The sequence below is a fragment of the Gossypium hirsutum genome, chromosome D12 (genome assembly GCF_007990345.1).
Source record: "Gossypium hirsutum isolate 1008001.06 chromosome D12, Gossypium_hirsutum_v2.1, whole genome shotgun sequence".
In the NCBI taxonomy this organism is placed as follows: domain Eukaryota; kingdom Viridiplantae; phylum Streptophyta; class Magnoliopsida; order Malvales; family Malvaceae; genus Gossypium; species Gossypium hirsutum.
In genome coordinates this window covers 59,052,042-59,078,582 of record NC_053448.1, presented here as the reverse complement: position 1 = coordinate 59,078,582, position 26,541 = coordinate 59,052,042, and the positions used below count along the sequence as shown (strand labels likewise).

At 33.6% G+C, this 26,541-nt stretch overlaps 2 protein-coding genes across 2 annotated transcripts; both read right to left on the bottom strand.

The window, feature by feature from the left end:
• Window positions 1-405: 405 nt before the first annotated feature.
• LOC107947063 (monodehydroascorbate reductase, chloroplastic/mitochondrial) lies at window positions 406-5,168 on the bottom strand. The gene is made up of 17 exons (XM_016881611.2): window positions 4,874-5,168; window positions 4,603-4,765; window positions 4,394-4,493; window positions 4,211-4,288; window positions 3,929-4,000; window positions 3,649-3,767; window positions 3,448-3,532; window positions 3,233-3,322; window positions 2,820-2,921; window positions 2,576-2,665; window positions 2,401-2,481; window positions 2,015-2,086; window positions 1,850-1,944; window positions 1,638-1,726; window positions 1,496-1,558; window positions 1,358-1,398; window positions 406-774 (listed from the first exon to the last, which is right to left on the bottom strand). Exons 1-17 carry the CDS (start codon window positions 4,983-4,985, stop codon window positions 643-645), a joined length of 1,584 nt encoding a protein of 527 aa, XP_016737100.1. The 5' UTR covers window positions 4,986-5,168; the 3' UTR covers window positions 406-642.
• A 400-nt stretch (window positions 5,169-5,568) lies between these two features.
• LOC107947064 (protein ROH1) lies at window positions 5,569-7,516 on the bottom strand. The gene has a single exon (XM_016881612.2). It carries the CDS (start codon window positions 7,262-7,264, stop codon window positions 6,113-6,115), a length of 1,152 nt encoding a protein of 383 aa, XP_016737101.2. The 5' UTR covers window positions 7,265-7,516; the 3' UTR covers window positions 5,569-6,112.
• Between the last annotated feature and the right edge of the window lie 19,025 nt (window positions 7,517-26,541).

The following is a 26,541-nucleotide window of genomic DNA, read 5'->3' as shown; positions in this document are numbered from 1 at the left end:
GCAACATTTATCCCAGGCTGCTACATTTCCAAGCTATACTTTTGGTCTATGCTCTAATATTATTAGTTAACTATTCCAATTAAGATATTAATGTGAGTTTTTCCGTGATTTTCTTTCATCAAATAATTAATAAGGTTAAGTATTTCAACTTTCTTTGTTAATACATACTCATGTATTAAGAGGGTCTTGGTTGGTACAGGGAAATGGAAATGAGTATTTAACAATTTTATTGCCATCTAGTCTTCTGCCAAGTTTCAGATTTTTTATTAATTTTCCATTGCTATTATATTACTTGGTTAGTTTTTACATCATCTAACCATTTTATTCCCTAATAATTCAAACTAGGAATCAGTTTAATCATTTTTATATCATGAAAAGCCAAAAAAAAAAAAAAAAGATACATACTTCACAAATGACTGAATCAGTTATTATTGGATCCACCAACACCCTACCAAAATTTCAAGGTGGTACATCTCTCTCTCTCTCTCTCTCTCTCACTGCATATCAAAGTAGGCTGTATACTCTAGGTTTCAAACAATTATTTCATGGTAAGGTTTCAAGATTTTATTACCAAAAGCTAACTGCATGGTGGTGTTCTTGTGCAAAGACCACTACTTTTCGATGAGAGGTTCAGCGGCGCAACTAAGCTTTCTGCACAACTTGCAGGGAGGCTTTAGCAATCTCGAGTGCCTCCTCAACCGAAGATGCCTTTTCGAGCTTGGCTTTGTCAATGGAAGGCTGGTTCCTTGCAAGTTCCGGAAGTAGCTTAAATTCCTACAACATGACAAAATTGTGTCACCTTGAGCGCCTTGGAAAGCAAAGTCTTGTAATAACATAGCACAAAAGATGCAGGAGAAAATATGAAACAAAAGGGTTTCATGTTTTTTTTAATACTTTTGAGTTTAGCAACCATTTAATCCAAAAAGCAGTATAGGATAAATAACTAACATGTATTTGGTCAATCCCACAAAATACATAATTACATACTGAAAACCTCATTGCAAACCTAAATTTTCTGCTGCATAAAATGCCAGGGGGTATATTATATTGACACAACTATATTTTAGTTTCATACATGTGAACTAAAAACCGAAATCTATAGTTGTCTTCCTTCTGCCATATATTATTGTTTTTGTGCTGAAAAGACCGACTTAGATAAAACGTATACTGTTTAATGTACTTTATGAGGAATCTTGGTTTTGTATAAACACTGTCTCTAGTTATATCTTAATGGTTTCGTCATTCCATCACGATTTTTGACTTCTCTTAGAGGTAACCCAAATTCAACATAAGTAGAAAATCTCGACCATTCAACCAAGAATGTTAAGTAGCATGGAAATCTTGTAAAGAAAACTACCTCAGCATTTCCACTTTCAAGAATAACTCCTTTCAGTTTACCTGTAAAGTTATGAAGGAAAAGTTTAATATTTCTTGGTCAAAACTGTAATAGAAAATGGAGAGAGTGAAGAGAGAGGACTCTCAGAAGTTCCATTACCAGAATCTATCCAGAAAGTAGCAATTTTTGGATCAAAATTTCCTATCTCAACCGTCTCTCCAACTGCGCAATATATTATAATTGAAAAGTGAGATAACATATACATGCACTGTTACAAATGCAAAGTAAAATATATTCTCACCATTGTCCCCGAAAAACTGCCACCAAACTTTCCTGGGGCTCCCTTCATACTCAAAAACCCTCGAGTAAAAGTAGGGCAGATAATCATACCTGGAAAACATAAATAGGTAATGATGCAAACCATCAACGTTTCAGAATAAAAGAGCAGCACTGAATGTAACTAACATTATAGAGATTCAGCTTAAGGAAGAAAAGAGATAGATGGTCCCATACGTGTGAGTTTGTGCACTCAGTAATGACTTAACACAATGCTGTGCAGATCGACGAGCATGATCAACATGTTCAACTCGTGCTACACGGTCATACATCTGTCATGATAAAATGTTTACTTATAGATCTTGAAAGGAAAAATGGCAATTAATTTAAAAAATATTGTACCTTAAGGGGGAATGCTGCAACATCTCCCACTGCAAATATTCCAGGTACACTTGTCCGGAACAGACCATCAACCTGGTTCATGTTCAGACATCAATCATCATATCCACATACTCCACTAGAACAATCAGAATATCAACTATGGTCACAAGAAGGCATGAAAATAAAATGATGGTGTTGTAGTGGACTTTTTAACAATAAGGAATAGAACATGTAAAAGACAACTGAAAAAATTTCATCAAGGCATATAATATATGCTATAGCATGACTAGTTGGTTGCCTGTATATTAATAGATACGATACAAGTAACAATGCATTAAAAGTTAATAGCAACATATCATATAAATGAGCAAATAATTCGATCAGAAAAGGTAAAAGACAATGCTCACCTGTATGCCACCAACAGTATTATTTAATCCTACCACTTCAAAGGGACTAACTGCAGGTTTTGCTCCAATACCAATAACTACCTGCAGAATGTCAAAAATATTGAGTAAAAGGACAACTTGATCAGCTCTCCCACCACTAAAAAAAAAATGTTTCTACTTTTAACAAAATGGTTACCATGTCAGCTTCTACAGTAGATCCATCTCCAAGTTTAACAGCAGCTACCCGTCCATCAGAACCAGCTTCTAAGTTTTTGATAGAAGCACCCTGGTCAACGGTTTAATAAGATCGGAATACTCAGTTACAAGTACTAAACAAATTCAGGTGTTCACTGGCTAACTCAATATCAACTTCAAACTAATGAACATTGCAGCACACAAACTAGATTGCAGGATGTGTGTAGGAGAAAGAGAGAGAGTACCTTTAAAAATTTGACACCATACTCTTTGTATAGTTCTTCATACCTTTGAGCAAGAGAAGGAGTGAATAATCTTTGCAAAAGCTGATTCTCTGGGAAAATGATCTACATTAGGAGCAAAAGGAAATTGAATTAAAGCTCAGCAAGTTGTTACATGAAATCAGATAACCTTAAAAAAAAATAGAAGATAATGTAGTCTTATGCACAGGCAGACACAGAAATGCACATGTGTGTGTCTGAATACAATCATTTCTTGAAACATATAGAAACTTTTTACTCTTAGAGTTTTCAAGATATCAAACGGGACACCTCGGCTTGGACCATCTAAAGGAAAACTACAGCGGAAATGGAACAGTTTGTTGTTGTTTCATTAAGAACTGAGCAAATTAAATTTACTATATGAAATGAACTCATACCGAAGTATCAAGTTTCCAGGCAACAGCAGCGGCAGCAACCTCCATCCCAATATAACCACCACCAACAATCACCACTTTCTGTGCCTTCTCCTAAACAATTAAATAAAAAGTTTTATCAACCTATTGGAAGACCCAACTTAAGAACAATAAAAAAAGGAATATATAAACATAGATATAGAAAATATATATATGATTAGAACAAACTTTTGAAGTACCAAAGAAGAGATTAGTGAGTTAGCATCAGCAACATCCCGAATGTAGTGTACACCAGGAAGGTTTCCACCTATTTTATCTGGAAATCTGAAATAAACACGTCAAGAAATCAATGTCCCCTTTTTCTTCTTAATTGTTTCACCAGTTCATGTGTATAACCTAGGACAATTAAATGGGAGAAGAATGCAAAAAGATGAGCATACCTTGAGGCTGTGCATCCTGTTGCAATTATAAGAGATCCATACTTCAGCAATTTGCCTGAAATTGTAGTTAGGGTTTGCTTTTCTGTATCAATACCCGTTACTGGATCCTCGTAAATCATCTAAGCATACAAGAGAAGCAGGGGAAAAGATTAGAACAAGCCAACTTTCGTTTCTCAGCTTATCGAAAAATGAATTTCCAGTGAAGTTCTAAAAAAGGGACCGGTAAAAAGAGGAAGAAAGGCAGGGGGGCATAACAAGTAGCTAATGAAGTTAAAGATACCTCAATCCCTTTCTCTTTGTACCATTCAGGAGTTTGCCTTTCACCACCAGATCCAACACAAGTATGAAAACCCTATGATGATTCAATTTAAAACAATTAAAACAATATATGACATATTACAAGCATGAAACCATTAAACCCTACAGAAAACTAGATTCTAATCTTTGAGAACATGAACTTGCAAAATGTTTTCACCAAACTACACTCAACAATGACCCAATGTACAAAGAAGGACCTAATTCAAGTTAAATGTAGCTATATAAAGCAGAAGATTATACTTACAGGTAATCGAGCTGGTTTCTTATCTAGTGGAAACAAGTAGCCTTTTGTCAAAGCCGGTCTCTCATACGGTGCATATGCCTGCAAAAAAAATTGTAAGCATCAAACCAAAAACCCAACATTCAAAACCACTAAATAGTAAAAGAATCATAAAAAGAAGAAGCAAAATTAGGATATAGAAATCACCTCCTTGGACACAATACACAGCTTGCCATCGGCCATCCCGTGTTCGACGAAAGTCCTGGCTGCATACCCAGCAGCATTGCCTCCTCCAACGATCACAAATCTATCAGATAAGGAACAAAATGAATAAACCCAAAGTGAATCAAGTTATACAAACATGAAATTGTAAACCAAATTTAAAAGAATAAAAATTTTGATAGAGAGAAACTGACTCTCGGTTGTCATTAGAAAAAGAAGAGGCGGCAACGACGAAGCTTCTGAATCGGATAGAAGAGGAAGGGAGACGACGAGTCAAAGAAGAAGAGCCCGGGCACCAGGAAGTGAGTCCGTGCTTGAGTTGAAGCGAGTTCGATAAACTCGCCATTGCTTTTCGAGCTGTAAAAAAGGAATGGAAAAGGAAGAAATACTTAGAAGATATGAAAGTATTTGACTAAAAGGATCAGGAATTGCAGTAGCAACAGCAGATATGAGTGGAGGGTGGACCTGGGTACATGTTATTTGAAGGTGATTTTTGTAGTGAGAGAAAACGCTTAAAGACTGAATAGTTTATTAATAATTGAGGCGACTTTGGCTCTAGAAGATAGCCAAAGGGCATAAGACTGACGATTGGAAAGCAGTTTAGGCCTTTTAAGGATGGTTCAACACCGTGCCAGTGATCTTTGACAAACGGGGTTGCCCAATGATCAGAGACGAGAGGTCGTCGTGGCACTCTGCCTATTTTAGTCTGCAATACTTTTTCAAGCTTTTAAAATTTCCCACGCTGCTTAGTGTTTTTCTAAAGCCAGGAAAACAAATATTCATGTATAATGGAAGATTAAAACCAAGCATAAACGACATTCAATCTCTCAAAACTTTTATTAAGAAATAAATCACTGTGGGAAATGGGCATAAGACACAGGTCTGAACATCTTTTACTTTGATTAAAAATTTGAGGAAACTTACTGTTTAATTAATTGAAATCTCAATTTTGTCTAAAATCGACCCAAAGAATTTGTTAGCACTAATTCCATTTACTTGCACGGAACAAAACTCGGGAATCATAGATAGATTCAAACCCCTATACGTTTACCATTTGTCCTAGAATTGGGTACAAACTATCCAATGTTTCATATCAAGAACAAATCTTTATGGTTGTTCTTTAGGAAATTTAACAAGGGTTGAACCTGCTGAATATAAAGTTAAAAAGCAAACACAGATTTTATTCATTGTCTCAGGTCTGTTTAAATGGAACCAACACCATAACAAAACTGATTGCCTTAAAGAAGATCAAGCATGTTTCACATTTCCAAATTGACCAACAAGAACATATGAAAATGTCAACTGATTGCCTTAAAGAAGATCAAGCATGTTTCACATTTCCAAATTGACCAACAAGAACATATGAAAATGTCAATCCAACATACATGTACTTTCTGCAAAGTGAGAAACTCTCACTTGAATACAAAAATGTTATATAGTAGTTTGCGTATTTACATTTCCCTCAAAGCTTCTGTACTCAAATCATAGTCAACATATTAAACAAACGGCCAAAGCTAACCAAAAAAAAAAAGCCTACATTTCACAAAGAAAATGCTTGCTTCACCACAACCATAGTGGCTGAAGCCTGGACTCTGGAGCCTGAAGCCGGTGTTAAATTAAAAAATAAAACAAGAGGGGGGGGGGGAACAACCTTCAAGGCCTTGTTCGGACCAAAAGATTGACCGACAAAAATGCCCGACATAGTTACACGACCGGGGCACCTTGTTCCAACACATCGAGAAACTCAGTTCTGTTTCTTACCAACCTATGAAACGCTTCCCTAATCAGCATCTGCAAAGGCACCAACCCTTCATCCATTCTCCGACAAACCTCCGCCAGCTCCGCCACTTGTGCAGCCACTTCGTCCAATTTCTCTTTCTCTCCGGGGAACTGGTATGAGTCGGTGAATTCAATCAAACTCTGGCCGAGTTTCTCCATCTTCTGCATCTCGTATAACAACCCAGCCATCCCTTTCTTCTCCTTCTTCTTCCACTCCTCACCGATTTTATCATGTATACCGGCCAGACTATGGGTCCAGTTCACGTGCTTATTAATCGGAAGATGAGTTGTCAAACCGCTCCTCTCTTGACAAGGTATCGCAGCAATCAATACCCACATAACAAAAACTATAATCAAGCTCAGTATGTAAACCGGGGCGGGCAAACAGGAGGCCTCCGGTCCACGTGGAGCAGCGAGGTTCATGGTCATGGCGTGAATCTGTTTGGATGCTGACCAATGCTTGGCTACCTGCCAAGAAAGTGACCTGTAATGTCCATGGTGTCGATCTTTATTACCACTTCGGCGGCCGAACGACCAGCTCCGCTCCGCCGTTTTCTGAACGGAGCTTTCTTTGTCGTCGACGTGCATTGCCGACATTAGTGAAACCAACGCTTTTTTGGCCCTCCTCGCTTGTCCTTCACCGAAAGGTTTTTGTTCCAAAGCCGAAACGGCAATCTCCGCCAGCTTTTGGCAATGCCTGACCAACTCCACCCCGTTGGTTGCCGCATTACAAATGTCCATAGCTTTAACGACGCGTTCGAGAAGTTCGGGAATCAAGCGATCGAGAGGGGGTTTGGAGATCTGAGCCGCGTCCCGTTCCATCAAGAGAATTGCCTTGCATTCGGTTTCGCAACAAAGGAACACGTCGAGCAGCTTGCGTATCCAGGAAATAGAGAGAAAGGCTTCAGTGGGGGCGTCATCGGGGGCAGATAAGAGCTCGGCAAAGCGATCGGAGAGCTGCTTTTGGAAAAGCTCTAGGTCTTCAATCTCTTGCTCGTGGTACCCTTCCATGGCGTTGACTTGGTTCCGCCTGATGCTGATTCGTCCCAAGAAGGAGCTTTGGTCGGTTCCCGTCATCTTAGTTGGAAGATTTTTGGATAAATTGAAAGCCAATGAAAAGAGGGGAAGAAGAAACAGGGAGTGGGATGGGGAAAAGGGACGGTGTTTAAGGTTAAAAAGGAGAAGGGGTTAGGGAGTTAAATAACGGGAGCGAAATTTATGGAGGTGGAATTGTCGGGGACGACGACCCGTTCTTTCTTCCTTCTTTGGAGCCCTGACTTGGCACTCAGTCAGTGTTCTTTTATTATTAATATTTTTTTCCCAAAATTCCTCTATAAATATGCAACTATACATAAATTTTTAGGTATAAATTTCGAAATTATATATGTATTTTGATTTTGTATAATTTTATATATTTTGATTTGATTTAATTCTCATAAATTATTGACATAATTATTGGTATAACATCATTTTATATTTATATATTACATTAAATATAATTATATTTATTTAATATAAAAAATAAATTGATGTATTTATTTCTTTAAATATGTACTATTGAATCAAAAATTAAAATTTCATAGTATACATTTGAACCATAGTCAAAGTTTCATGTATATAATTGCACCAACTTCAAATTTATGTATCAAATTGCACATTAAATTAAAGTTCAGGTATAATTTTAAGATTTATCCCTTATTTAAAAAAAATAAAACTTCTATTTTCTTTTAAGAATTTTTATTTAGTACAAGATGTGGGTTCAAAACGTGATTAAAGGCATTTTCTTTTGATTTAGGAATTTGAAAATTAGGGTAAAAATAAGCATTACATAAAAAAATTTAGTATTTAGTATACTTAAATTTTAAATATACTTCACAAGTATGTTTAAGAAATTACATGTAATATCCAGAATTTTAGTCTTTGAGAAATGATAAGTATTTAAAAGGTGAATTAAGTATTGGGAGAGAAAGTATGAATAATGAAATTTAGAAAGGACTAATTTGCAACTTTTTTAAAATTGAAGAACTAAAAGTGCAAATTGACCATTTCTGGAAAGGAGTTGAAATTGAATAAATATTTTTTTATGAATGTGATAAGGATATGTATTAATATATGGAGTTGGAAAATTGGGATATGGATTAAATTGAATAAAGTGGAAAAGTACAAGGACTAATGTGCATTTTTTCTATTTTATGGAGGAGGGACCTAAATGAAATTGTTCTATATTTAATTGATATTTAGGAACATAATGATGAGATTAAAATCTCATAGTTGATGAGGTGGAAAGTTTGGTGGAATTTTATGAAAATTAAGGTTGAAAAGTGTTGAAATTTGATTAGAAATTAAAAATAAAAGGATGAAATTAAAATAAAACGAAAAGTGTACAATTTTCTACACTCTTTGGGCAGTGAAACGGTAGCAAGAATAAGGTTGAGTTCAAGCAAAGAAATAGGTAAACACTTAATTGAATTCAAGTTAGTTTATTTTAATTTGAATATTTGAGTATTTAAATTTTCATATGAAATAATTAAGTAAGATATGATTAAGATTATTGAATGTAATGGTGGATATGTAATTAAAGATATGTTAGTAATGTAAGAAATGATAAAGCGATAATTTAGTGGTTAGTGAATTTTATGAAACTAAGGATTAAATTATAATGAGTGAAAAGTTATTTATTTGTCATTGATTGATAAGTGAATAGATGTAGAATAGTGAAATTACTATAGAAAGGACTAAATTGTAAAGATTTTAAATTTTGATATTGAAATAAATATTGTGATTAAAGGTTTAAATGAAATGAATAGTGATATTAATGTAACACCTCATCTGGCGAGTCCAAAGTTTCGACGTATAGTAGTAAACAATTTGTCTGTCATAGTGTTATCCGCCCAAAAGATTGTTTTGGCATATACGTGTGGGCGTGTAGTAGCCGCTAGAAGAGTAAGTTAGAATTTGATTTTATAATATTCTACCATGTATTAAGGAGACATTCGTGTTAAGGAATAAAATAGAAATATGATATAAGTATTCTCCAAAGGTATAGAACGTCTGGTTTGTATGGAATATTGTGCTAGTTAGACTTTAAGTAATCTGGTTAGAAACCAAATATATAGTTTAGCCTGATAAGTTCAATGAAGGGAAATTATCTATATTTTTCTCGAAAACTGTAGGCCAATAAGAAGGTAAGTTCTCATACATATGACACTTGTTAAATTCCACTAAGCAAGATGAATCATATTTATATGTGATTCCTTCTTCCTCTTCCTTAAGTGGTATCTACTAAAACCTTCCTTAAACCTTCCTTAAATCTAAATGTATCCTACCTTGATGATCTAGAGGCTAAGGTTCTTTTATTATCAGTAGTTACTTCGTATCAGGATAAGTATTTCAACTCTACATGTTAAGTTTTGAATGAGTAAATTTGTATTTGGTAACTGAACAGTGAGATTGTAAGTATAAGGTTTCTACATGAGATTGTCAGCGATTGAAATGATAAGTAATTTGTATGTACAAGAGTATTAATGGTGAAATTATGTTTCTAAATTGTGGTTGTTGCTAGTTCGTGATGGATATTTGGATCTGGAGCTTTGAACTGCAGTAGGTGAGAATCAAGTGAGTCTTTACTTTGACTCTTGCATGTATATTGTTCATAGCAAAGTATGTCTGTAGGAAATCGATCAATCTATGAATCTGAAACCATGAAATATATAGTATAAATATGATAAGTATGTGATGAGTACTGTGATGTTGAAGTAAGGTTGTATATGTCTATTTGGAATGTATGCTATAAGATGTGTGTTCTTTAGGGTGTATGTTAGGGAACTACAGTGTTGGGCTTAGATTTAGTTAGTGCATGAAGTCTATGAAGTGGGTCTTTATCTATTCACCGCGATGGTATCCGATGGTGTCCATTGGGACAGAAAACACGAACTTTGATATGAAATTTTAAAGGAAAAGCCCATGACCATGGCATCCTTTAAAAAGGAACTAAGGAATGGTGATTACCCAATAGGGTTCTCTTTGTGTCCCGGGACGATGATGGGCAAACCTCACAAAATGTGAGTTTAGGCAAATCCATATAGTAAACACAACAACTAAAAATAGCATTTATGGCGAACTCTGAAAAAATAACCTTTATGGCGTACTCTGGATGAACAGACTTTGTGGTGCATTATGAATGAACTGCATTCGTGGCAAACCCTAAAGGAAAGGCCTTTCTGGTGTACTTTAATGGATGTCCTTTGTGGCGGGTTATACATTAAGCTAAATGGCGTATTTAGTATGGCTCTTAAGTATATTTAGTAAAGTTAGTATGGTATAAGGTATCTATTGATTATACAATAATGTACTTTATAATGCTAAGATTCAATCGAAAACAATGAATTGAAGAAATGTAGAGAAGTAATGGGTTAGTATTGAAAGTTTACTCCAAATAAAGGTTTGAATTTGTATGTTTGAAGCAGATATTTGTTATTTGCATATGTGCTCATTCACTAATTGAGATTGCACGTTAGTTCTGAGTTATGTATGTGCATTAAATGACATTTTGGTTGTATTGATATTTAAAAAGGAAATTGGTATAGATATGTGAATGTTAAGGTTGAAGGATATAAGTGAAGAATCAAAGTCATCGATGGGAAAAAGAAATGAATCTAGAGTAAGGTATGGTAACTAGCGTGTATAAAATATCAGAATGTGGGAAGTATTCACCAGAAGTAAGTCAGATGTTAAAGAATTGTAAGATAGACGTAATGAATCATCAGCTACATTATGCATGTTTTAACTAAGGCAAATTGTGCTTTTCTCACTAAGTTCTTATGAACTTATCTGTGTGCATTATGTTTCAAGTTGGTTTATGTAAATCTGCGCCAGGAGGGACGATGCCAGGATTACGCCAATGGAGTGGCGTATCGAGTTATTATGCATACAGAGCAAGCTTGATGGTGTTTTATTAATCAATCATACTACATAGGATTTTATACTTAGTTTTCAATGTAATAAATTATAATAATAGATGATAAATTTGGTAATTAAATCACTCCACTTATCTTGGCATATGTCAATGTTGTTTATGTGATCAATCAAATTTGTAATAATTCATGCTTTGTAATAATAGTTCAAATTTATGTCTGTATCTGTAACAGCCCGTTTTCAGTGAAATCAGAACAGTGGTTTTGGGACCACAAATTCAAAGTCAAAAATTTTATTTTATTATTATTTTATGTTCTACTATATGATAGAAATACCGTATAAAAATTTCGTTAAGAAAATTTTACCGTTTACATACTTAATTTGGTAAAAGGGACTAAATTGCGTAAAATGCAAAAGTTGAGTTCTAATAGTTAAAGATATTAAATAGCTATATAATTTTAAATTGGAGGTCCTTATATACTAATTAGCCATTAAGGTTGTTAGTGGATAAGCATGAGAAGTCATTATTAGAAATTGAATAAATAATTAAGGTTAATTTTGGAAATTAGTGATTAAAGTTATGATAAATAAAATAAAATAAACTATTATCATTCATTATCATCATCTTCCACCAAAAAAAGAAAAGAAAAGAAAACCTAGCTATGGAAGGCAAGCTTATTTTGCTCAATTAGGCATGTATTTTTGTTCCGTTTTTGATGATTTCTATGTTTCTGGGATCGTTGTAACTTAATCTAGCTAGCTCGGGGATTAATTTGAAAAATTGTTAAAGTATTAGGGTTTTTCTATTGATGAACATACTTGAGTTTTGAAATTTGATGATAGAAAATGAATGGTTGTTGTTAGATAAACAACTTTTGTAAAGAGAATTTTAGTGAAATAATCAATTAGTGGCTAAATTGAAAGAGGTGATAAATTTATGGTAAATTTTGTGAAATTGTGAATTATATGGGTTGCTATTAATATGTATAAAAATCGGCTAGGCTTGGATAAGAATTAAATTGCATGAAATTCACTTTCGAGTATAGGGACTAAATTACAAAGGAATTCAAAGTATAGGACAAAGTCGTAATTTTGCAAAAATTTCCATGTTGGATTAAATTGAATGAGAATTATATTGAAATGAGTTAAATTCATTCGTATAGATCCTGCCAGACCTCGTACAGAGATAGATCGAGGTAAAGAGAAAATATCAGATTAGTCGTCTCCGTATCTACATACATTTGTCAAGGTAAGTTCATGTAATTAAATTATATATTTATATGTTTTAAATTGAATTATGTGTATGTGATTTGTATAATTGCCATGTATTAATACTGATCGCATATCCGACGATTATCTAGTCCCGTTTGAACCTTAGGAATTCGTAGAGTACAAATGACATGTCATTAGGGTTACTGATTTGGTTGAGGTCTCGTATGAGCTTACCGATTTGTAGCTTGAGAGAGGCTACCAATTCTCAGCTCGTATGAGCTTACTAATTCACAGCTCGTAAGAGCATACTGATTCATAGCTCGAATGAATACGCTTGTATATGAATTGATGGATTACAGTTCATTACACCTCATATGTACTACCTATGTATCCAATGATATTCTAAATGGTTTAATGGGCACAGTTCTGTTATGAATTTAAATGAGTTCGATACGAACTAATACAGATATTTACATGAATTACATGGAAATGATTTATATATGATATATGTAGAGGTGTTCATGGGCCGGACGGCTCGGCCCGGCCGACGGCCCACCCGAAATATGAGAGGGTTTGGGTAAAAATATAGGCCCAAAATATGGGCTTGGGCAAAAAAACGAGGCCCGTTTAGAAAACGGGTCGGGCCTCAGGCACCACATTTTTGGCCCGGGCCCGGCCCGGCCCGATATAATAAATATATTTATTTTTTAAATTTTTTTAATTTTAAAATATTTTAAAATACTTTTTTATTATTTTTTAATTTTAAAATATTTTAAAATACTTTTTAAATTTTTTTAAATTTTAAAACATTTTTAAAATACTTTTTTTAATTTTTAAAATAAAATTTGGGTATTTATTAAAAAAATGGGCCGGGCCGAACCCGGACTTATGATTTTTTCCCGGGTCGGGCCTGGGCAAAATTTCAGGCCCATATTTTTTTATGGGGCCGGCCCGACCCATGAGCACCTCTAGATATATGGATACATGGTATAGATGTTACATGTATATGGAATTTGAATAGTAGTTGAATTACATGACTAACATGGTTGTTGAGGATATGTGTTTATGCTTTTGACCAAATTGGTTTGGATATGCTTTGTATGCTTACCTTAAATGTGATTAAATGGTAAGTTAATTTCTTTGTTATACGAACTTACTAAACTTAAATGCTTACTCCGTGTTATTTTCCATGTTTTATAGTAATCCGGGCCGATATAATAAATACATTTAGCTAATGTAACACCCCTTACCCGTATCCAACACCGGAATAGGGTACGAGGCATTACCAAAACACATACACTTGTAAACGTATTTAACCGAGTTATAAAATTTCATCAAAATTAAAACTTTCAAAATAATTAACATGTTTCTATAACTTTTCACAATATATCCTCAAAATATTATAGTCATAATAATTAGGGCCTGCGAGACCCGATACATACTCATGCAATTTAATGCTTCATTTCCATTTCATTCAATTCGCAATTTCTCATGCTCATAATTTAAATCATATCACTAGCAATTTCTATTTAATTCACGTACAATTCAATGACATCAAATTCAAAACTAATACGTATTTACCATTTAACTCAATGTTTGTTGATTATACCATTCAATAACACATTTATGTAATTCTCAATTTAGCAATGAAAATATCACTTTAGTTTGAATAACAACATCGTCCCGATATAAATACACTACCACTTATCCATTTACTTTAATTCTTTTGGGCCCATTTGTCACTTACCATCCTTAATCAAATTACGGAACGGTCACAGAAAATTGAGTACTTCACTTTCACTTTGCCATAGTATAACTATGGTCTTACGTATGATCACTTATCACTTGTCCCTGATCAGATAAGTGTAGCCACCTATCACTTTGTTTCTTGATCAGATAAGTGTAGCCACTTATCACTTTGTTTCTTGATCAGATAAGTGTAGCCACTTATCACTTTGTCTCTTGATCAGATAAGTATAGCCGAAGCTATCACTTTTCACTTTTCACTTGTCACTTGATCAGATAAGTGTAGCCGAAGCTATCACTTATCACTTTGTCACTTGATCAGATAAGTATAGCCGAAGCTATTACTTATCACTTTCCACTTGTCACTTGATCAGATAAGTGTAGCCGAAGCTATCACTTATCACTTTGTCACTTGATCAGATAAGTATAGCCGAAGCTATTACTTATCACTTTCCACTTGTCACTTGATCAGATAAGTGTAGCTAAAGCTACCACTTATCACTTTGTCACTTGATCAGAAGTACTCAAATCCGGCGTTCCGCTCAATTTGATCATTTATTCATATATCAGGCTTACCAACATGTGTTAATAAATAATACCATGTTGATTAGTCCCTGAACTTTTGCAAATTCTGCAAATCGACCCAGATTTACGTATTTATACATTCGGAGGATCGGATCTACATCAAGAATCACACTATCCAGATATACTCCGGTAGATTATGTTAAGCAACTTTTTGGATTTATATGGCATGTATAGGGAATTGAAGTAAAAAGTAAATTTGAATGTTATGGTTACGTTAGATATCGAAATATATACATGTTTTTAGTTTGAAATGGTTGATTGGTTGAACTTCATTAGTATTTAAATGAAGTAGATGAAATACTGGAATTGGTTGTGATTTGAAAATTGCAAGGAAGGTTAGACAATTATAAAGGGGTTATATTGAATTTTTTTTAAAAAATTGCAATGGAGCAGTTCTTGGACAGCAGCATTGATGTAAATTTTAAAAATCACCAAAAATAGTGGAAATAGAATTAGAAGTTGAGTGAGATATGAAATTAGAGCTTAAAGAGTCTACTTTCATATGAAAGAAGTGGAGTAAGCAAAAGAATTATATACTTTTAGATATTTGAATTTTAGTGAAACAGGGCAAGAATGTTTCTGAAGTCCCCTGTTCTGAATTTAGAAATTCATTAAAAATTGTACAGAAATTATTATGAGTTATAGTTTATATGGTTAGAATCCTTAATGAGTCTATTTTTAGAAGAAACAAGCTAAAACATCATCCGAATTCTGTACAATGAGATAATTAATTTTTAGTGAAGAGTGGTCGGAACTGTCAGACAGCAAAACTATCAAATATTTCTCTCTTTTTATATTGTCCTCATTTTCTAATTCATTCACTTTTCCGACCACATTATTATTCTCCCGTACACGAACTTCTGTAACACTACACTCGTAAGCTTATTCAACCAAAATCTCACAAATTTCATTGTAACATTTTACTAATATGGGGGTGAGTGTAGTAAAGCCTCAAATTTATCTTACACATAAATGCGCATAACACATACCATCACAAATAGCCAATTCATTACTAAGTTCACATTCTCAAAGCATTTAATAAACATTTGCTTTTAATCACTTTTGTTCTCAACACAAAATTCTAACTCAAATCACTAATTCACAATCAAAATTTCTATATAGCATCATAATCCAAATATCATAACTCATATGCTTGTATAATTATAACATTCATCAATAAAAAAAATGTTTTATTCTTTGATCCATACCTTTATGAGTTTCAACTCATAATCAATACATTTTCACTCAAACATTTTAATATTTATTTCTATACTATTAGAATTAACTCAGTTGAAAAATATATCTGTCTCATCAAGATAATTTTCGTCATAGAACAATACTGATAAGGGGGTGATGGTAAAGTCATAAATCTTTCAACTTGCTCTCATAGATACATATATATATATGATTTTGTATTCATCATCAATGTAATACCATCATTACCACGCAATTCATTCCAAGCAAATTAACACATCTATTTATTACAAATGTTTTCTGTCACTCACAATTTCACACAACGAATTTACTTACTCAAGCTCAACGTTAATATCTATTTAAATTCCAATACTTGGCTTCTATTTTACTTACCGACATTTGCCAAATTAGAGAACGTCTTACGGAATTGTGTACTTCGTTTTCTCGATGCCATAGTCCAACTATGGTCTTACACGTAATCACAAATCACATACCGATGCCATAGCCCAACTATGGTCTTACACGAAATCACATATCACTTACCGATGCCATAGCCCAGCTATGGTCTTACACGGAATCACATATCACACATATCACTTATCGATGCCATAGCCCAGCTATGGTCTTACACGGAATCACATAATCACATGTTCACATGTTGCCATGGTCAAACCATGGTCTTTTCCGTCAATTCATCACATATCACTGAACGAAAGTACTCATTCCTGCGTTCTACTCAATTTGACTTCCAATTCAATTTTTCATACTATTATAATATTCATGGTTTAGACATAAAACAAAATATCTTATTATCTTTAATTTAACAATTAAACATAAGATTCTATCATATGAACATACTAATTTCACTTATTCAAGCAGATGTACATACACACGTTCCATCTATTTAAGTAAATTTGCTTATCATATTCACTTAATCAAATATGTTGAGCACATAGCATTATATAATCACCAACATACTTGGATGAGCTTGTCACAACATAAACTTTTTTTTTAACTTATAGTCATCTCTTTTCATACATGAACACATCCATATCACAAATTTTTATACTTACCTTTCCAAATTCTAACATAACGTGAGCATATTTCATTTATCTCAATATCATTTTTAGCATTATCGAAAATAGCTCGATTGAAAATCATCTCTGTCTTAACAAAGCAATTTCGTTAGAGCCCGGAGATATCACATCATCAAGAGTAATAACATGGCATGTATAGCTAGGCTCACATATGCTACGTTTGGTCCGAGAACCGACTAAAACGTAGCTCTGATACCAATAAAATGTAACACCCCTTACCCAATACCGTTGCCGGAGTCGAGCATGAGGCGTTACTTGACTTAACTTAAAAGTTCGGGCATAAAAATTTACTTTCAAATTTAATTTCATCATTCATAAGAAAGCTGTCCACCTGTACAGCGGTCACTAAAATAATTATAATTCAAGCTACGAAACTCGAAATTTAGATCCGTAAATTTTCCCTGAAACTAGACTCATATATCTATTCACCATAAAATTTTCAGAATTTTTTCTTTAGCCAATTAGTACAGTTTATTAGTTTAAGTCTCCCCTGTTTCACTAATCGACTATCCTGACCACTCATCACTAAAATTTAATTATCTCTTATTACAGACTTCATATGGTGATTAAACTTATTTCTACTAAAAATAGACTCATTAAGGAATCTATACATATAAATTATAACGAAATTGAATTTGTAATTGATGTGATCCCCGGAACAACTCCTATATCAATGACACCGTACAGAATGGCTCCAGCGGAATTAAAAGAGTTGAAGGCGCAGTTGCAGGAGTTATTAGATAAAGGGTTCATCAGACCGAGTATGTCGCCCTGGGGTGCACCTGTCTTGTTTGTGAAAAAGAAGGACGGTTCTTTAAGACTGTGTATAGATTACAGGCAGTTGAATAAGGTAACGGTAAAGAATAAATATCCTTTGCCTCGTATTGATGATCTATTTGATCAGTTGAAAGGTGCTGCAGTATTTTCCAAGATAGACCTTCGATCTGGGTATTATCAGTTGAAAGTTAAAGAGTGTGATGTGCCGAAAACTGCCTTCCGAACTCGATATGGTCATTATGAATTTTTGGTGATGCCATTTGGTTTAACCAATGCTCCTGCTGCTTTTATGGATTTGATGAATAGAATTTTTCAGTCATATTTGGATAGATTTGTGGTTGTGTTCATTGACGATATATTGATTTATTCAAAGACAGAGTCCAAACATGCACAACATCTAAGGATTGTATTACAGACTTTGCGGGAGAAACAGTTATATGCGAAATTCAGCAAATGTGAATTTTGGCTTCAGGAAGTTGCGTTTTTGGGTCATATTGTATCAGCTGATGGAATAAGAGTGGATCCAAGTAAGATAGCGGCAGTGGTAAATTGGAAAGTTCCAAAGAATGTTACTGAAGTACGGAGCTTTCTAGGATTGGCAGGTTATTATCGCCGATTTGTCAAAGATTTCTCAATGATTACCTTACCGTTGACTCGATTACTACAAAAGAATGTTGAATTTATATGGTCAGACGAATGTCAGCAGAGTTTCGATCAGTTGAAAAAGATGTTGACAGAGGCTCCAGTGTTGACTCAACCAGAATCGGGCGTACCGTTTGTAGTATATAGTGATGCGTCTCTGAGTGGTTTGGGTTGTGTACTTATGCAGTCAGGAAAAGTGGTGGCATATGCTTCCCGACAACTGAAACCGCACGAGAAGAATTATCCTACACATGATTTGGAATTGGCAGCGATCGTGTTTGCTTTGAAGATATGGAGACACTACTTATATGGTGAGAAATGTTATGTGTATACTGATCATAAAAGCTTGAAGTATTTAATGACTCAGAAAGAGTTAAATTTGAGACAGATACGATGGTTAGAGTTGCTGAAAGATTATGATCTTGTCATTGACTATCACCCAGGGAAAGCAAATGTCGTAGCAGATGCACTTAGTCGGAAATCATCATTATTTGCATTACGGGCATTGAGTGCTCATTTATCTATTAATGAGGATGGTTCTGTACTAGCGGAATTAAAAGCTAAACCTGTGTTCTTTCAACGGATTCGGGAATTACAAGATGAAGACCCAAAATTGATGCTAAAACGACAGATGGTTCAAAATGAGTTAAGCTTAGAATACTCCATTGATGAAAATGGTATGTTATATTATCGTAATAGAATATGTGTTCCAAATAATTTAGACTTGAAAAATGATATTTTATCAGAGGCTCACAGTAGTATGTGTTCTATTCACCCGGGGAGTACAAAAATGTATTGTGATTTGAAGAAAATGTATTGGTGGCCTGGAATGAAACGAGAAATCTGTGAATATGTAGCAAGATGTTTGATTTGTCAACAGGTGAAAGCTGAGCATCAAGTGCCGACAGGGTTGTTACAGCCCATTATGATTCCAGAGTGGAAATGGGAACATGTCACGATGGATTTTGTATCTGGATTACCAGTAACTCCGGAGAAGAAAGATTCGATATGGGTGATTGTTGATCGGTTAACTAAGTCGGCACATTTTATTCCAGTCAGAACAGATTATCAGCTTGAAAAGTTAGCGGAGTTATATGTGTCTGAGATAGTGAGGTTACATGGGGTACCGATATCTATTATTTCGGATCGAGATCCGAGATTTACCTCGAGATTTGGAGTAAAATACAGGAGGCTCTGGGCACCAAATTAAATTTCAGCACAGCTTTTCATCCCCAGACAGATGGGCAGTCAGAGCGAGTGATTCAGATTTTAGAAGATATGTTAAGGTGTTGTATACTTGAGTTCAGCGGCAGCTGGGAAAGGTATTTACCTTTAGCCGAATTTGCTTATAATAATAGTTATCAAACTAGTATTAAAATGGCACCGTTTGAAGCTCTGTATGGAAGAAAGTGTAGAACTCCATTATATTGGACTGAATTAAGTGAATCGAAACTGGTGGGAGTGGACTTGATTCGGGAAACTGAAGAAAAACTTCGTATTATTCGAGATTGTTTAAAAGCTGCCTCCGATCGGCAAAAATCATATGCAGATTTGAAGAGAAGGGATATAGAGTTTAGTGTGGGTGATCGTGTATTTTTTAAAGTGTCACCGTGGAAGAAAGTTTTGCGGTTCGGTAGAAAGGGAAAACTCAGCCCACGATTTATCGGGCCGTATGAAATCATTGAAAGAATCGGTCCGGTAGCTTATAGATTGGCTTTGCCTCGGGAACTTGAAAATATTCATAATGTGTTTCATGTGTCTATGTTGAGACGGTATAGATCAGATCCATCACATGTAATTCCTCATACGGAAATAGAGCTCCAACCTGACATGACTTATTCAGAGGAACCGGTGAAAATTTTAGCTCGGGAGGTTAAAGAGTTGAGGAATAAACGTGTACCACTAGTTAAGGTGTTATGGAATCGACATGGATCTGAGGAGGCAACCTGGGAAACGGAGGAATTGATGAGATTTCAGTATCCGAATTTATTTCCAGGTACGAAATTTCGGGGACGAAATTTCCTAAAATGGGGGGGAGAGTTGTAATAGCCTGAATTTTTAGTGGTGTCGGAATGGTGATTCGAGATCACTAAATCTGACAAACGAGTAGAAAATATTATAAATTTAGTAAGTATAAGTTAAATGTGAAGTTAGGAAAATTTTTGAAATAGTGAATAGTGTACTAGGAATAAATATTAAAATAATTAAAATAAAAAAAACGAGGTATCGAGACCTCGAAGATTTTAAACCGAGCCATAAATATTTTTAGAAATATTTATAGAGTGTCATTGAGTTGGTATTAAAGTTTCGTTAGAAAATTTTAACGTTTGGATAGTTAATTAACTAAAAAGGACTAAATTGGGAATAGTGTAAAATTTGTTAAATTGTGATTAAATAGCTTAAGTGACTAAAGTGGAGGGATTTAAAAGGCTATTAGACCCAAATTATATGGGCTGGACGGTTGGGTAAGAAAAATCAGCAGAATGTAAGGAGAAACAGGGGCAAAATTGGAAACTTAACAAATTAAACATTTAAAACAAAGACAAAAGTGAAAAATCTAGAGATCTCTTTACAATTTATCAGCAAAAACGCCATAGGAGGTCTGGAATAAGCTGGTTTTTCATATTTTTGAATCATGTAAGTTTAATTCTTGATTATTTCTTCTAATTTTTGTGATTTTGATACTTTTACAATTAGGTCCAACTAATTATTTCATTAGTTTTTGATTCCATGGCTGATTTTGAAAGTTACCATTGATTAGTGTTGGATTTTTATGATGAATAAACATGAAATTGAAGCTTTAATTTTGTTATATGATGATTTTATTAAGTAATTTTGATAGAAATTGATTTTAGGGACCTAATTGTGAAAAAGTTGGGAATTAAGGTTTGGTGTTGCGGTTTTGAGTATGAAAGGCTATGTAGTAGTCTAAAATAGTTGGAAAAAGGTGTTAATTGAGAAAAATTAGATCAATTGAGGGGTTAATTGAGTAGGGATCAAATTGTAAAAACTGTAAAGTTTGGGGTAAAAGTGTAACTTCGAAAATTAAAGGGCATAAATTGTGAAATGAATTAGAATTGAATTAAATGCTGATGAATGAATAAATTTGCATTTTAGATCGAGAACCTGAAACAAGTCGAGGAAAAGAAAAAGTAGCCGATTAGTCCCTGAACTTTTACAAATTCTGCAAATCGATCCAGGTAAGTTCATATGGCTGAAATTTAATGATTAAATGTTAATTTCATGAATTATACAATGTATGATGAAATGTATTTATTGTTGAAATGAGAATAAAATAAAAATGTGAAAATCGAATAAATGATCAAATTAAGTGGAACACCGGATTTGAGTACTTCTAATCAAGAAACAAAGTGATAAGTGGCTACACTTATCTGATCAAGAAACAAAGTGATAAGTGGTTACACTTATCTGATCAAGAGACAAAGTGATAAGTGGCTACACTTATCTGATCAAGTGATAAAGTGATAAGTGGTAGCTTCAGCTACACTTATCTGATCAAGTGGCAAAGTGATAAGTGGTAGCCTAGCTACACTTATCTGATCAAGGACAAGTGATAAGAGGTCATATGTCAAAGTGAAAGTGAAGTACTCAATTTTCCGTAACCGTTCCTTAATTTTGATCAAGGATGGTAAGTGACAAATGGGCCCAAAGGAATTATGGTAAAAGAATAAGTAGTAGTGAGTTTATACCAAGGAACTCACCAAAGATTGTGGTTGACAGGTAAATTTAGTAATGGTGTATATTGTATAAGTGTACAAGTGTTTGGTAAGATTTATGTTTTATGCCTATGAACTTACTAAGCTTTTCTATAAGCTTACATGTGTGTGTTTATTGTTTTTGTAGATTAACGTATTTATACATTCGGAGGATCGGATCTACATCAAGAATCACACTATCCAGATATACTCCGGTAGTTTATGTTAAGCAACTTTTTGGATTTATATGGCATGTATAGGGAATTGAAGTGAAAAGTAAATTTGAATGTTATGGTTGCGTTAGATATCGAAATATATACATGTTTTTAGTTTGAAATGGTTGATTGGTTGAACTTCATTAGTATTTAAATGAAGTAGATGAAATACTGGAATTGGTTGTGATTTGAAATTTGCAGGGAAGGTTAGACAATTATAAAGGGGTTATATTGAATTTTTTTTTTAAAATTGCAATGGAGCAGTTCTTGGACAGCAGCATTGATGTAACTTTTAAAAATCACCAAAAATAGTGGAAATAGAATTAGAAGTTGAGTGAGATATGAAATTAAAGCTGAAAGAGTCTACTTTCATATAAAAGAAGTGGAGTAAGCAAAAGAATTATATACTTTTAGATATTTGAATTTTAGTGAAACAGGGAAAGAATGTTTTTGAAGTCCCCTGTTCTGACTTTAGAAATTCATTAAAAATTGTACAGAAGGAATTTTGAGTTATAATTTATATGTATAGACTCCTTAATGAGTCTATTTTCAGTAGAAATAAGTTTAATCACCATATGAAGCCTTTAATAAGAGATAATTAAATTTTAGTGATGAGTGGTTAGGATAGTCGATTAGTGAAACAGGGGAGACTTCAACTAATAAACTGTACTAATTGGCTAAAGAAAAAAATTATGAAAAATTTATGATGAATAGATATATGAGTCTAGTTTTATGGAAAATTTACGGATCTAAATTTCGAGTTTTGTAGCTTGAATTATAATTATTTTAGTGACTGCTGTACAGGAGGACAGCTTTATTATGAATGATGAAATTAAATTTGAAAGTAAATTTTTATGCCCCGAACTTTTAAGTTAAGTCAAGTAACGCCTCATGCTCGACTCCGACCATGGTCTCGGGTAAGGGGTGTTACATTTTAGTGGTATCATAAAATTTTATGGTATGAAGATATCGGTATGTGATTTGTGATTACGTGTAAGACCATAGTTGGACTATGGCATCGAGAAAACGAAGTACTCAATTCCGTAAGACGTTCTCTAATTTGGCAAATGTCGGTAAGTAAAATAGAAGCCAAGTATTGGAATTTAATTAGATATTAGCGTTGAGCTTGAGTAAGTAAATTCGTTGTGTGAAATTGTGAGTGACAGAAAACATTTGTAATAAATAGATGTGTTAATTTGCTTGGAATGAATTACGTGGTTATGATGGTATTACATTGATGATGAATACAAAATCATATATATATATATGTATCTATGAGAGCAAGTTGAAAGATTTATGACTTCACCATCACCCCCTTATCAGTATTGTTCTATGACGAAAATTATCTTGATGAGACAGATATGTTTTTCAACTGAGTTAATTCTAATAGTATAGAAATAAATACTAAAATGTTTGAGTGAAAATGTATTGATTATGAGTTGAAACTCATAAAGGTATGGATCAAAGAATAAAACATTTTTTTTATTGATGAATGTTATAATTATACAAGCATATGAGTTATGATATTTGGATTATGATGCTATATAGAAATTTTGATTGTGAATTAGTGATTTGAGTTAGAATTTTGTGTTGAGAACAAAAGTGATTAAAAGCAAATGTTTATTAAATGCTTTGAGAATGTGAACTTAGTAATGAATTGGCTATTTGTGATGGTATGTGTTATGCGCATTTATGTGTAAGATAAATTTGAGGCTTTACTACACTCACCCCCATATTAGTAAAATGTTACAATGAAATTTGTGAGATTTTGGTTGAATAAGCTTACGAGTGTAGTGTTACAGAAGTTCGTGTACGGGAGAATAATAATGTGGTCGGAAAAGTGAATGAATTAGAAAATGAGGACAATATAAAAAGAGAGAAATATTTGATAGTTCTGAAAACTACTCAGGTTATCAAAATGGATATCATTCTATATGGATTGTAATTTTTCGATACTTTGTGTAGCTTCAGATGCTGAAATATCGCTATCCTGATTTTCTTATGAATCTATGTGATTATCTGTAAAAGATATGAAAATCCAAAATCATGTGTGAATTTGAAATATACTGTGGAAGTAAATCATTAACCTACCATCTGGTAAGATTTTCGGGGACGAAAATCCCTAAAGGGGGGAGAGTTGTAATAGCCCGATTTTAGGCTTAGTCGGAACAGTGGTTTCGGGACCACAAATCCGACGAAAAAAAAATGTAATGGCTTGAATTTTCAGAGGTGTCAGAACGGTGATTCGAGATCACTAAATTCGACAAATGGGTAGAAAATATTATTAATTTAGTAAGTATAAGTTAAATATGAAGTTAGGAAAATTTTTGAAATAGTGAATAGTGCACTAGAAATAAATATTAAAATAATTAGAATCGAAATGAGGTATCAAGACCTCGGGGATTTTAAACTGAGCCATAAATATTTTTATAAATATTCATGGAGTGTTAAAAAGTTAGTATTAAAGTTTCGTTAAGAAATTTTAAAGTTCCGATAATTAATTGAACAAAAAGGACTAAATTGTAACAAATGCAAAATTTTGGGAAATGATTAAATAGCTTAAATGATAAAAGGAAGAGGGCTTTAAAGGCAAATAGACCCAAGGTCTATTTGGGCTGGACGGCAGAGGCATGAAATCAGCAAGAAAGTAAGGAGAATTAACGGCAAAATTGGAAAATTGCAAAATTTGCTTAATAAAGTTAGGACCCAAGTGGAATTATCTAGATTTCTCTTCATTTTTCTGAATTCTCATCAGCTAAAACACCATGGAAGGGCTTCTTCAAGCTGGTTCTTCATATTTTTATTACAAGTAAGTTCAATTCTTGACTATTTCTTGAAATTTTTGTATTTTTATGACTTTTACAACTAGGCCCACTTGTTAAATCCATTAGTTTTTGATTTTATGAAAGAAGTTGAAAGTTGATATGAATGATTCGTGTATAAATGGTCATATGTTTGATTATAACTCATAAACGATGAAATATGAATGATGCTTATTTTTGTGCATTATTGGTCATGGTTTAAGCTCATGTGTGAAAATAAAGTTTCATAGTATGTGTGTATGGTATATTCAGTATATGATTTGGCATGAAATAATACCATGAATGGTTTATGAATTAACACATGTTGGTAAGCCTGATATATGAATAAATGATCAAATTGAGCGGAACGCCGGATTTGAGTACTTCTGATCAAGTGACAAAGTGATAAGTGGTAGCTTTAGCTACACTTATCTGATCAAGTGACAAGTGGAAAGTGATAAGTAATAGCTTCGGCTATACTTATCTGATCAAGTGACAAAGTGATAAGTGATAGCTTCGGCTACACTTATCTGATCAAGTGACAAGTGAAAAGTGATAAGTGATAGCTTCGGCTATACTTATCTGATCAAGAGACAAAGTGATAAGTGATAGCTTTAGCTACACTTATCTGATCAAGAGACAAAGTGATAAGTGGCTACACTTATCTGATCAAGAAACAAAGTGATAGGTGGCTACACTTATCTGATCAGGGACAAGTGATAAGTGATCATACGTAAGACCATAGTTATACTATGGCAAAGTGAAAGTGAAGTACTCAATTTTCCGTGACCGTTCCCTAATTTGATTAAGGATGGTAAGTGACAAATGGGCCCAAAAGAATTAAAGTAAATGGATAAGTGGTAGTGTATTTATATCAGGACGATGTTGTTATTCAAACTAAAGTGATATTTTCATTGCTAAATTGAGAATTTCATAAATGTGTTATTGAATGGTATAATCAATAAACATTGAGTTAAATAGTAAATACGTATTAGTTTTGAATTTGATGTCATTGAATTGCACGTGAATTAAATGGAAATTGCTAGTGATATGATTTAAATTATGAGCATGAGAAATTGCGAATTGAATGAAATGGAAATGAAGCATTAAATTGCATGAGTATGTATCGGGTCTCGCGGGCCCTAATTATTATGATTATAATATTTTGAGGATATATTGTGAAAAGTTATAGAAACATGTTAATTATTTTGAAAGTTTTAATTTTGATGAAATTTTATAACTCGGTTAAATACGTTTACAAGTGTATGTGTTTTGGTAATGCCTCGTACCCTATTCCGGTGTTGGATACGGGTAAGGGGTGTTACATTTAGTGGTATCAGAGATGATTTTCAATCGAGTTATAAAATTTCATCAAAATTAAAACTTTCAAAATAATTAACATGTTTCTATAACTTTTCCCAATATATCCTCAAAATATTATAATCATAATAATTA